We start from the raw sequence: 13,045 nt of genomic DNA on the forward strand, positions 1-13,045 counted from the left end.
ATGCTAACCAATTATATGCATATCCTGGCTTCTGGGTAACAGGAAGTTTACTTTGGGCATGTCAGTCAGGTAGAAATTCAGGAAAATAGACCCTAGCCCTAAGAATGATGTACTCTAATTTTCTCTTTCTATTTGAGCTGTTCCTGCCATAATATGGACCCTACCTTGTCACAACACAACTGATTGTCTCAAAACGCCTCAAGAAGGAAAGAAATTCCACAAATGTACTTTTAACGAGGCACACCTGTTAATTAAAATGCATTCCAGGTGACTACCTAATGAACCTGGTTGAGAGAATGCCAAGAGTGTGCAAAGCTGTCATCAAGGCTAAGGGTGGCTACTTTGAAGAATCTCAATTATAAAATATATTTTGATTTGTTTAACACTTTTTTTGGTTACCTCATATCTTATTTCATAGTTTTGATGCCTTCCCTATTATTCTACAATGTAGAAAATAGTTCAAATAAAGAAAAACCCCTGAATGAGTAGGAGTGTCCAAACCTTTGACTGGTACTGTATGTAAATGTCAAATGACGTTTTTTTATTCATTTGCCAAAAGAATGTAAAACCTGTTTTTGCTTTGTCATTATGGGGTATTGTTTGTAGATTGATGAGGAAATAAAATTTTAAAAAATCTAGAATAAGGTTATAATGCAACAAAATGTGGAAAAAGTCAAGGGTTCTGAATATTTTCAGAATGCACTGTATATGTTTATTTTAAAGGTTCCTACACAACTACGTCATGTTATTGTCCTGGGGGGCTGGGGCAAAAGGGTTTTCTATTGCCTGAGGGAAATGATGTGTAGTAGAGGGTTATTCATTTTGCAGACAAACTAGATCTTACCCAATTATCCACGCTGAAATTAAGTGGCATGCCCAGCGGGCAGTAACCCCTGTTGTTATGTCTAAACTAAATCTGGTCCCAAATCCCTGGATACTGTGTGTATGCCCTGGCTACTGCTCACCTGTAGCATTACATCTGACCCCTGGCAGACTGGCCTGCAGTGGCATCTGCTAGACCAGGATGCCCAACTAAGACTATCCAACCAACAACCACGCTATGAATGTGAATTGGCCTATATGACTTAACCTATTGCCTTCCTTACCTTATGATATATGATGTTTTTGCCACCTGGGTTGTCCAGAGAGTCTAGAGTTTCCCTGACTGTCAAGGAGGCGAGGGCACACCTGAGGGATGAACGTTGTGCGTAGAGGAAAAGATTACCGCCTCTCTATTTCTGTACCGCAAAGCTATTTATTGGTCTTAGGCTGCCGTGGCAGAGAATGTGCGGGTGCCTGTGATTTTTTGTGTGTGTGTGTGTGCGCGCATACAGAGCAGTGTGGTTCTGTGTTTTCCACTTCCCACGAAGCATCCTACTGCGCACTCCACCATTTGGATCTGTCAGAGGGTACAGGATCTCTCTTTCACGGCTGGACCGAGGACAGTAAGGGAAATCAGCAACATCACCGCGGCCTATCCCAAGCATCAAGGAATAGTTGTCACGATGATAGTCACCATGTTAACAGCTATGTACATGGTGGTCAGAGTAGTAGAAAAGGTAAGACCAGGTCTATGGATACATTTCACGTGCCTTTAACAGCTGGTTCGACTTGTGGAGTTCGATGTGGATATTCGTTTGTTTATTTGACTTTGTGCCACCGTGTGGCACATGTGACAGGCGTTGGCTAGCTCTATATAACGTCATCGAATGTCACAATGAAAGTACACTAAGGAGTTGTCCGTGTATGTCATAACTTTGAATGCTACATTTAGTTTAGTTTATCAGGATTACCATTAGCCTGGGGTCTGTCAATATGCACGGTGGGGTGTATGGAATTCTGTTTGATTAGCTTTCTTTTTTTTAACGTGAGCATGAATATCTTAGATAGCTTTGTCCACAGCGAGTGTTTTTAATTCGAAAATATTGAGGATGTTGTCCTGATTAGTGGTCTGTATGCGTGAAAAGGAAAGTGAACGGAGGGTCAATACTCAACTTGACCTCATAGTTTCACTTCGGGATTTGACGTAATTGGATGAACACACACACACACGCCGATTTAAGGGGCTTTAATCCTCTCACACACAGAGTCAGGGTTTAAGGACCCTCTCTTTCTCTCTCACACACACACACACACACGACATGAGAGTTCCACAGGCGTTTAGGTAAACAGGAAGCTCAGGAACACACACACACCCACGCAAATGTAATCCTTTCCATGTCTATCCCAGATAGGAGTGCTATTTGCTCGCAGTGATCCTCCGTTGCCTTTCCTGGTGACCCACCCTCTGCCCTGGCAGGTGCACCACGTGTCACAAAAAAGGAGGAGCAGCGCAACAGCTGAGGTCAGTCCCTCAAACATTCCCATCCTCCAGCACCACACCCCTAACACCACCTCTCTCCTCCCCCCTCCCTAGTAACATATATCTCCGACGTGTCACGGCAGCAGGTTTGTGGAATAACGTGAGCAACTCAAACAAACCACTTCGACTTTCAACCCGTTTCGGACACCTCCTTGTCTAATATTTTGGATTCGTTAACGTCGCACACAACGTGACGTGCTGAAGTGACTGCTGTGGAGGAGGAGTCACGCTCTCGCCCACTGCGTGTCCTTGACTCAGTTAACGTTGACTGAGGACCTTGACTCAACATCCAGCCAGCAGGTAGTCATGTGTTCCAGCAGCAGTGACGGCTCAGGCTGGGATTAAGAGCAGGATGTGGGGGATGGCAGCAGTGCACAAGAAAGCCCGTAGGGAGAGGAGGAAGATAGAATGGCCTCTCTGAGAACTATTTCACGAGGAACAATGGAATCTGTAAAGAAAGTTACATGGGCACAGTCAACAACTTCTGGTGTTACAATAACAAGGCAGAGCAGCCTTTGATTTTGAAAAGCCTGATCTGAAATGACTTTAAAAATAGTTGCTGTCGGACATGATGTGGGCCCCAGCTCCACAGAGAAAGGCAGGCAGACAGACAGACAGACAGACAGACAGACAGACAGACAGACAGGCAGGCAGGCAGGCAGGCAGGCAGGCAGACAGACAGACAGACAGACAGACAGACAGACAGACAGGCAGGCCAGTCCCAGGCTTCACCTCCTCCAGAAGGCGGTACCTGTAATCCCTATTGAGGGGATTTGTGTCTGTGGACTTTAACCAGACCGGAGATCAGAGAGGTAGTGTGTGTGTGGTTCTTCTAAAGGCCCACAGTTGTGTCAAGAACATGTGCAGCTGTAGCTGTGTGATCTCTGGTGGAAGGGATAGCAAATCTGCTGAAATAACTAACTTAAACAAATGTACAGGGGAGGGGCGGTATATGGTCTAGAGGTATCTAACAGTGCTCAGTATAGTTTCCCTAGACATGTGCTAAGAATAAGGTTGTGAAAATCTCATGAAATCATTATGTTTGAGGTGCCTACTTTTTGTTAGTCTGCCATACTCATCAGATGCGGGGGGGGGGGGGGGGGGGGGCAAAGACAATCTGACACAGAGAGACCAAAGCATACCGACTGAGAGATGTAAATTGCATAACTTAGCCTTTTCAATGCCATTGTGATGATAGAATTACACAATGAACAGCTAATTAGCAACACATTTGGATCCAACAACGCACAGCGTATTTACTGCCCCCGGGCCTCCATTATTGTAGTGCTGAAGGCCACAAAGCATCAATTACCGGCATTTCCAGAATTGGCTACTGAAACCCCACTGCAAAATTACATTCGCCACATGACCTTAGCTATGGGGGACACATAGCTGCCTGTCTGCGAGTTGGGATGTCTTGGAATGGCATGTGCAGAATGACACAGTCATGTCCAAACATTCCACCTTTTACACTGAGCAAACAGGAAATGGACAATCAGGCATGCCGGCAGTAGCCAGGTGTGTGTGTGTGTGTGTGTGAGTGAGTGAGTGCGTATGTGTGTGTGTAAGTGAGAGGGATACATTCTGCAGTTGCTACCTCCATGTATTTTTTTTTAACGTATAAATGATATGCAACCATTGATTCTGGAAGAATATAACCTATAAATGCGTCATGAGCTTAGTTCAACTGCCGTACCCCATCAGGACCCAAAACAGTTGTTCCATTTTCACCTGCAGATTGCCCCTTTACGACTTTTTCTGTAATCCTTTCACACTGAATTCTTCTTTACAGTGCGACGGCCAGACGAGGAACAGCGTAGGAGTGTTCAGAAAGAGTGAGTCTGAGACCAAACAATGTTTGAAAGAGTGTTTTTTTTTTAAAAATGTGCAAATCTAGAAAACACTTCCCAGGTGCTGAATCCGAGAGGAAAAAAATGTAGATATATTTTTTTAATTGGCACATTGGTATGCTGCTCCCACGGTGTTGAATGAGAAATGGACAAAGGTTTGACTAGGCCTTCCTCATTACAACCCATTAACTGGATGAGACATCCTCTTCTCTTTAAAACACTTCGGGAGCAGCGTACGAGTGTGTGGATTCATATTTTTCTTATCTATGACACTGAACAGTCCACGGCAATATATCTAAAGTAATGAAGTATAATCACCTACCCACATAGAGGCTTTGCTACATATAATACGTATAACATCCTACATATAACTTCATAACCCCTGACGTTAAAGACCACTCGTGCCTTACTACTCATGTACTTGCTACATTGTTACACACAGTAAATTCGGACATCTTCCCCAATGCAACGCTGGCTGTTGCTGTTGCCACTTTGACTGTACCCTGTCTCCTGACGTGCGATCGGAAAGACTCTGCGTGCGGCAACGGGTGTGCAGCGGCGCCTCTCAGCCCCACTCTGCCCGTGGAGAAAGCTGCCGCCACCATTCAGAACCAGTTCAGGAAGTACCAGCAGAAGAAGAAGGAGACCAAGTAGAACCACACCCGCACCACCGGAGCTCTGCATGACAGACAGACGGACACAAATACACAAACAGACAGACAAGACAGAGTCCTCTCTGAAATGTAAAGAGCAGAGGACCAAAGATGTCATCTAACTCCGTTAGCCATTTTTCATAGCATGTATACCAAAGGAAATAGCATAGACATAGATTGACTTTATATGAAAGACCAGTCAAACGTTTGGACACACCTGCTCATTCAAGTATTTTCTTTATTTTTGCTATTTTCTACATTGTAGAATATTAATGAAGACATCAAAACTATGAAATATCACAAATGGAATCATGTAGTAACCAAAAAAGTGTTAAACAAATCAAAATATATTTTAGATTCTTCAAAGCTACTTTGCCTTGATGACAGCTTTGCACACTCTTTCAACCAGCTTCACCTGGAATGCTTTTACAACAATCGTGAAAGAGTTCCAACATTTGCTGAACACTTGTTGGCTGCTTTTCTTTCAGTCTGCGGTCCAACTCATCCCAAACCATCTCAAATGGGTTGAAGTCAGGTGATTGTGGAGAACATGTCATCTGATGCAGCACTCCATCACTCTCCTTCTTGGTCAAATAGCCCTTACACAGCCTGGAGGTGTGTTGGGTCATAGTCCTGTTGAAAAACAAATGACAGTCCCACTAAGCACAAACCAGATGGGATGGCGTATCGCTGCAGAATGGTAACCATGCTGGTTAAGTGTGCCTTGAATTCTAAATAAATCACTGACAGTTTCACCAGCAAAGCACCCCCACCCCATCACACCTCCTCCTCCATGCTTCACGGTAAGAACCACACTTGCGGAGATCATCCGTTCACCTACTCTGCGTCTCACAAAGACACGGCGGTTGGAACCAAAAATCTCTAATTTGGACTCATCAGACCAAAGGACAGATTTCCACAGGTCTAATGTCCATTGCCCGTGTCACTTGCAAGTCTCTTATTTTTATTGATGTCCTTTAGTAGTGGTTTCTTTGCAGCAATTCAACCATGAAGGCGTGATTCACACAGTCTCTTCTGAACAGTTGATGTTGAGATGTGTCTGTTGCTTGAACTCATTTATTTGGGCTGCAATTTCTGAGTCTGGTAACTAATGAACGTAGCCTCTGTAGCAGAGGTAACTCTGGGTCTTCCTTTCTTGTGGCGGATCTCATTGAGAGCAAGTTTAAACACAGCAGGTCATGGTTTTTGCGACTGCACTTGAGGAAACTTTCCAAGTTCTTGAAATTACCTTCATGGCTTAAAGTAATGACGGACTGTCGTTTCTCTTTCCTTATTTGAGCTGTTACCAAATAGGGCTATCTTCTACATACCACCCACTACCTTGTCACAACACAATTAAATTGCTCAAATGCATTGAGGAAAGAAATTCCACATATTAACTTATGACAAGGCACACCTGTTAATTAAAATGGTTTTTCCAGGTGACTACCACATGAAGTTGATTGAGAGAATGCCAAGTGTCCAAAGCTGTCATCAGGGTTGGCTACTTTGAAGAACCTCAAATAAAAAAAAATATTTTTGATTTGTTTAACACTTTTTTGGTTACTACAATGACTCCATATGTGTTCATAGTGTTTATGTCTTCACTATTATTATACAATGTAGAACATAGTAAAAAATCAACTCTGGAATTGGTACGTGTGTCCAAATTTTGACTGGTACTGTGTGTCGAACATGACACAGACATTCAATCACTCATTTAAGTGACAAAATGTTACACACATCCTGTGTTTCACTATGTGACTAAAAATATATGTATACATGAATCATAGGTCCTTTATATGCTTATCGACATGTATTTGTGAAGATATTTACGTGCGGCAGGTAGCCTAGTGGTTAGAGCGTTGGGCAAGTAACCAAAAGGTTGTTAGATCGAATCCCTGAGCTGACAAGGTAAACATCTGTCGTTCTGCCCCCTGAACAAGGCAGTTCGCCCACCGTTCCTAGGCCGTCATTGTAAATAAGAACTTGTTCTTCACTGACTTGTCTAGTTTAATAAAGGTTAAATAAAATGTGCGAGAGTATGTTTGCATGTGTGCGTCAGCGTCTGTGTGAGAGCATGCACATTGTACTGTATGCATTACAGTACGTATCAAATAGATGGATTGTAAAATAACATATATGTCCAACAAACTCCATTAAACCCCTCAGTAATACTGGACTGGTTCTCTTTTTGTTACCTCGTGTTGAAGTAATGGATTGCTCTAATTCCACACGTGTGTTATTTCCTACCGTATAATCAGTCATTCTTGTGAGGTTTTCAATAAGACTTGCTCGTTTTAGTTTCAAAACGTTTCCCACTGCAAAACATTTTGCCACGGTCTGTGCAAATAAATACACCCCTTGATCCAGCATGAAGGAAAGGATGGAAAAGGAAAGACGTGACTCATAGAAAGATAGCTTTATTGCACAAGGTGTTGGAGTACTCTTTTTCTGGTTTTGTTTGTTTTCATAGAAAAAAAAAAACGGTAGAGTTAAACAAGCAATTGCAAATTGAAGCAACTTTTTCCATAAAAGTTTAGGAATGCTTTCCGCCCCCTCACCCCTTTCTCGTGTTTGTTTCTACATTGTCCTTTTTATAACCAGCAAAATATTCAGAGCATGCAATGCCGTTTTTCCTCAAAAGAAATAAAAAATTTAAAAATACTACAAGAAAGAAATCAATACAAAGCAATCAATGGCCCCCAAAAATGAACTCAACAAAACCTCCTGGAAAAAGAGGAACCAATTGTGAAAGCCGTATGTGGTTTGTTGCCCCATTCAAAACTCTAATTGTAAGCAGTGGGGCTATAATTCTATAGTTCTCTTTAACCCTCTCTTGTTTCAAGGTTATTCAAGGTATTTATACAAAACACTTCGCTATGTACAAGAGTCTTTAATTAGTGGGGTAGCGATGCTGTTGTGGCAGGAGGTGCAGGGGGGGGGGGGGGGGGGGGATCTGAGACCTCCCTTTAGTCCTGGTATTAACATGTGTCCTGGGAATGGATCTTTGGTCACGTCCAGTCATACCCGATCAAATTGGGCTGGAGTAGACATTTTGAGACAAATCTGATCACAGGGCACATGTTATTACCAGGTGTAAATGACGGTCTGATTAGTCAAATAGGTGGGGCAAAAGTTAGGGTAGGTTGGGGAGAGTTTGATTCCTGACCCCGCCCAATATGCACACAGTTTTTCCTGTGATTGGTTGGAGATAGGGAGTCCCTGATTTCAATTGGCTAGACAGGCCTGCCACTTCACGTGGCACCACTGTGTGTCTCAAACCGTTTCAAGATAATTGCATAACCAAGGAAGCCAAAGCAAAAATAAACAGTACCATAATAATATCAACGGAAAGGAAAGATTCTTCTCTCTGCAAACGCTCCCTGTCCTGTTCACTGTCTACAACAGGCAGGGAGCTTGAATGTTCTCAGTTATGAGCAGTTCTAACAGTTATATGTATGTCCGGAATAGGAATACTGTGCAGGGACATAATGACAACGGTAAAACACAGAGGTCACTATGTGCTGTCTTCACTAAGTTCAGTCATGAGACGTCATGGGGGGCGTCAACACGAACACCCCCTCGGAAGGTGCAATACAACAGGTTACATTTTGGTTCCACCCTTTGTACTCTCGTAACACCTGAAGTAGGGTCATGCTTCTAAGTTGGCCTTAGATTTGGGGACGTAGACAATAAGAAGGTGGGTTGGTGCCTTGGCAATGCCCACCACAGTTACCTGAATCCCCATGTGCCAGGGTTAGGCGTGCCAGGGTTGGGCTCTGAGCTGAAATCAACAGTGGATGTTGCCTCAGCTAAGTGACTCAGTGCTGAAGCTGCTACGCACTAACTATCCAGTACAAGTACTTAGAAACGATTAGGGGTTCCCTGAAATCTTCCTCTCTCACGTCAGTGATGTCCCTCACCCTTTCCACAGGTACAATTAAAAAGAGGGTTGTGCTGACGACAATGAACACACTTTACCTCACTGACCACAAAAACCATTCCGATCACAAAACTACAGCAGTGTCTATTCGCCACCACAGTGGACCACAGGGGCAACTCCAAACCAAATCAACCACAGGTCTGATGTTATTAGACACAGTAACCACACTGGCTGCCATTGGTTTCACAGACCACAAGCCATTCTGACCATTACAAAATGCTAAATCGACAGCATTAGTTTGCAACGGACCTCACTGGCTAAGGTCCTACCCATCATTAACTACTTAGACACTTTGCATCCTGAATGGCATGTTCGGTGTAGTTGTGCTCCTGCACCGTAGCTACCTGTGTACCTGGCAGATGGGCAGTGTTCACATCAATGTTCACATTCCCAAACTCGGCCTCAGATACCGTAGCCCGCTCTCTATTTCATCCATCTATAGCTTTCTTGGTTGTGCTAGCCGTTTCTTCAGCCCACTTTCTCCTCTTCCTCCACTCTTCCTCCTAACCGACGGCTTCTTCCAACTGAGCGATTGTCTCACTTTTTATATTTTCATATATTTGTTTTAATTACGATGACTTCATATCTCTCTGCTTCATTCAATAGTTATATATTTGCTATATATTTAGATATAAATATATATGTACATATCTTTGACAACAAATATTGTATATATATTTTTTTATATATATATATATTGTGAGAGCCCTGATTTGAAATGTTCCATTGCAAATATTGTGAGCAATTATTTTTTTTTTGGGGACGTTTCTTTGTCATGGGGCTAAGCTTTGGGTTTATAATGAATAATATAAATAAACAGAAACGTCAACAGAACCCGACAATAAGTTGAAATACATTTTAGTGGGATGGGGGGGGGGGGGCCTTATAGACAACATATTTATTCTTGAGACCACCTCATTTCATAAGAATAACTCATGTTCACCTGCCATCTCTTTCATCCTTCCCTAAACACTTACGACTCTTTGGTCGGCCTTATCTTTCCATCTCTCCCTGCAAATCTATGTTCCTCGCTGCGTTATCATGTCTGTATATTCACCTCTGTTTCAATCTGAAACTCGTTCATCCATCCATCTTGTGGTCTGTTTCATCTTTTATCAGTCAGTCCTTCTGTCGTCCTGCAGTCCAGTTGTCAGTCAGTCCCAACTATTGTCATAAATGTCTGTCTGCCTAGCAGAGTGTGCTAGAAGGTCACAGTGAGACTGTATGGGGTGGGGTGGGGTATGGAGGGCGGGGGTGTGGGGTATGGAGGGCGGGGGTGTGGGGTATGGAGGGTGTGGGGTGGTGGGGAAGGGTTACAGGGGTTTGGGTCGACCGAGGGGTAGTATGAAGGAATGGGAGTGTCTGGCACCAAGTTAAGGACAGGACAAAGGGTCTTCTCCCTGCCTCAGAGGGACGGAGAGAACGAGAGAGAGAGAGAGAGGACCAAGAGGAGGGGTGGCACCTCTAATGCACGGCAAATCAACTCATCGTCTCCAAGGCGATGTTGCCGGTGTCAAACACACCGGGCCAACCAAAGTCCAGAAGGGAGAGACCGACATGTGACGTTGTACAGCGTGACCTCATCGTCCCCGAAACACTGTCAGTAGCAGATGGACGGGAGGTTTTTTTAACTCGCGCCTCCGCCAAGGAGTCAGCATACAGATTGATTAGAAAGGGCCACTGCAGGTGTGTGCCAGCCACATGTATACATATATACACATATACACGCACACACGCAGGCTTGTGAAGGTTCTGTGAACCCATTCTACCATCTTAATGCACATGAGTATATATATATATATATTCCAAAAGAGGAAGAGAAAAAACAAATAAAATAAAACTGTTCAGACTCATCTTTCGTGTGAAGACGATTCCAGTTTTTCCCCTCTCGCTCTGTTTCCTGGTGTCCTATAAAAGAGTCATCAACACTCTATACCGTGTCATGAATTGCGTGGGGGGGGGGGGGGGAATCTCCCGAGACTCCCCAGAGACTCCCCCAACATCGTCGTTGAAACCACAGTCTGTTGCCTGTTTGTGTGAGTCCCTACCAGGATGGCTTTGGAGGACCAGAGACAGACACCAAGGTTGTTGGTTTATGCATAAGCACTTTCCGTGGCAATGCGCTGCTTGTATGAACTCTGAACTCTCTGTTCAGAGATATGAAAAAGGAACACGTAAAACAGCCTAAAAACATCTGGACAGGTTTATGTGAAACTCTAAATATATTGGTTCTTTTCGTTTACCGTTCTGAATTCAAGAAAAGAAGTGCACATGGGAATGTAGTTTGTGCAGAAGTTCTGAGGTGTCTTAACAGATAATATGAGAGAGAGAGAGAGAGAAGAAAATAAAAGTTTGAAAAAACAAATATTACAATTATGTTGCGTTTGGCAAGTTATTTCCAGGGAAGGTCAAATAAAAAAATAGAGAGTAAGAGAATGAGAGAGAGAAACAGAGAGAGAGAAAAGGATAGACAGAGAAAACACAAACTGGCAGAAAGAAGACGAACTCCTGTGCTATAAAAACCTCAATCTGGCCCCTGCCGAGCGGCCCCTCTGGCCTGACAGTGCAGGCGCCAGGTGTGTGTACGTGCGTCTGTGTGGCCCCTAACCCTTCCCAAGGCTCCAACATCTCCACCAGTGGCTCCAGCTACACCAGTGTATACGATTTGGAGTAGGCCCCGCCAGCCGCCTGCTTCTGTCTCTCTAGTCTGCCCAGGCCTGACGAGCTGCTCTCCAGCAGGGGGTCTCTGGAGTCTCCCCCCGTGGCTCCCCCGCTGGCCGAGGCGGCAGCGGCAGCAGCAGCGCTCTGGGCAGATGAAGAGGAGGAACCGGGCATGGTGAGAGTCCTCTGAGACAGGGAGGTGGTGCTGGAACCACCAGACGGCCCTCCAGTCGCCCCTCCTACACCACCACCACCCCCTGATGCTCCCCCTGAGGCGCTGAGGCCGGCCAGGCCTGCGTGGCCCACAGTCAGAGCCTGCTGCTGCTTGGAGGAGTCCAGAGTCATATGGCGGCCTTGGGTGTGGTACGCCCGCTGGGCCAGGCTGCGGCTGGGGGCCTCGCGGGGCGGCACCACCGGGCACGGGTCATGCAGCTCCGACTGCTTCCGGAAGAAAGGGTCTGTCTTCATGTAGAGGGGAAGGTTACAGTAGTCACCTGGGATGAGGGGATGAAAGAGAGGATTTGACAAGCATCTTTATCAGGCACATTTGTTATATGTCAGAGTACCGGTATGTGTCTAAAGTACAGCAATCAACCCTGCTCACCCTAACCATGCTTAGAGGCCTTTACATTACACCAACCTATAGGATCATTCTAATCAAGGGCAGGTCTCATACTCACTTTTGCCAGTCCACTCGCTCTTGTTGGCGCGGTGGGGGATGGGCACGGCTACGTTGGTAGGTCTTCCGCGGTCATATTCCTGGGGTTTGGGTGGCGAGGCGGTGAAGCGACACAGGCCCGTCTCGGACGGCGTGCTCATGGAGGTCATGCTGTCGCCGTTGTCGTTGGTGCCCGTGGTCATCTGGTCTGAGGAACTGTCGGAGATGAAGCACTCGGTGATCTCAAACTTGGCGTGCTGCAGGTGCTCCTCAAGCTTGGCGTGTTCGTAGGCCCGCGCCAGCTCCTCGTAGGTGGAGGACGCGCTCTCTGTGGACACCATGCTGTTACGCCCCTTATCTGATGACAAAGAGAGAGGGAGAAAGAGCGGGAGACAGAGGGCGAGAGGCAGAGCGAGAGAGAGCGACAGAGTGACAGAGAGAGAGAGAGAGAGAGAGTTGGTGTTGTACATGAAATGCCCAAATCTTACACCATCTCCTTGCACTACAGTGTGTATGTATGTAGCCTATGTTTTGGGTGGCTCACTTGTGTCCTTCGTATATGTCTGTATGTATGCATGTGTCAATACTGTGTGTGTGTTACAAGAAAGTGTGTGTGTCATGAGTGTGTGTGTGTGTGTGTGTGTGCAAGATATGCCAGGCTCACCCGTGTCCTGTGAGAGGCTGGCGCTGTAGCTGTCGCTCTCGGTGACGGTGATGCCATGCTGGGAGCCCACGGTGCGCCAGTCGGAGGTGAGGGTACGGGCGGGCGTAGACGACTGGCACTTGGTCAGGGTCCACTGGCTGGAGTAGCGGTTCCTCGTACTGTGGGCCGACTTCACGCTCTTCCTCGACACCGGGTCTACCGGGGGAGAGAGGGAGGGAGGAGAGGGAAGAGAGGGAGGAAGGTAGGAGAGG

The 13,045-nt window shown here is 45.5% G+C and overlaps 2 protein-coding genes across 7 annotated transcripts in view; one reads left to right on the forward strand and one right to left on the reverse strand.

Moving 5' to 3' along the window:
- Positions 1-1,030: 1,030 nt before the first annotated feature.
- Positions 1,031-7,042, forward strand: LOC149971216 (uncharacterized). Of its 2 annotated transcripts, none has more exons than XM_090224321.1 (4): positions 1,031-1,559; positions 2,231-2,344; positions 4,155-4,197; positions 4,655-7,042. In XM_090224321.1, the coding sequence occupies exons 1-4, from the start codon at positions 1,506-1,508 to the stop codon at positions 4,864-4,866; spliced, it is 423 nt and encodes a 140-aa protein (XP_090080447.1). In that variant the 5' UTR covers positions 1,031-1,505; the 3' UTR covers positions 4,867-7,042. The 2 variants fall into 2 exon arrangements, with proteins under 2 accessions (XP_090080447.1, XP_090080448.1); XM_090224322.1 differs by having other exon boundaries at positions 1,241-1,559; positions 4,742-7,042.
- A 230-nt stretch (positions 7,043-7,272) lies between these two features.
- Positions 7,273-13,045, reverse strand: part of LOC110507059 (cell adhesion molecule DSCAML1) — a 156,840-nt gene continuing 151,067 nt past the window's right edge. For all 5 annotated transcript variants that reach the window (XM_036964925.2, XM_036964924.2, XM_036964923.2 and 2 more), the window contains 3 exons: positions 12,795-12,989; positions 12,153-12,488; positions 7,273-11,966 (listed from right to left, as the gene is read on the reverse strand). In XM_036964925.2, the coding sequence (XP_036820820.2) occupies positions 11,458-11,966; positions 12,153-12,488; positions 12,795-12,989 (1,040 nt within the window). In that variant the 3' untranslated portion in view covers positions 7,273-11,457. The remainder of the gene's footprint in view (positions 11,967-12,152; positions 12,489-12,794; positions 12,990-13,045) is intronic.

This window comes from Oncorhynchus mykiss, chromosome 27 (genome assembly GCF_057628025.1).
Source record: "Oncorhynchus mykiss isolate SJ-2025 chromosome 27, ASM5762802v1, whole genome shotgun sequence".
NCBI lineage: Eukaryota > Metazoa > Chordata > Actinopteri > Salmoniformes > Salmonidae > Oncorhynchus > Oncorhynchus mykiss.

What these genes read in the sequence shown, in the direction of transcription:
- LOC149971216 (XM_090224321.1), top strand. Translation starts at nt 1,506, where the DNA reads ATGATAGTCACCATGTTAACAGCTATGTACATGGTGGTCAGAGTAGTA. An exon ending in TGGTCAGAGTAGTAGAAAAG is followed by an intron (nt 1,560 to 2,230) that starts GTAAGACCAGGT and finishes TGTCTATCCCAG; the next exon opens with ATAGGAGTGCTATTTGCTCG. An exon ending in GGAGCAGCGCAACAGCTGAG is followed by an intron (nt 2,345 to 4,154) that starts GTCAGTCCCTCA and finishes TCTTCTTTACAG; the next exon opens with TGCGACGGCCAGACGAGGAA.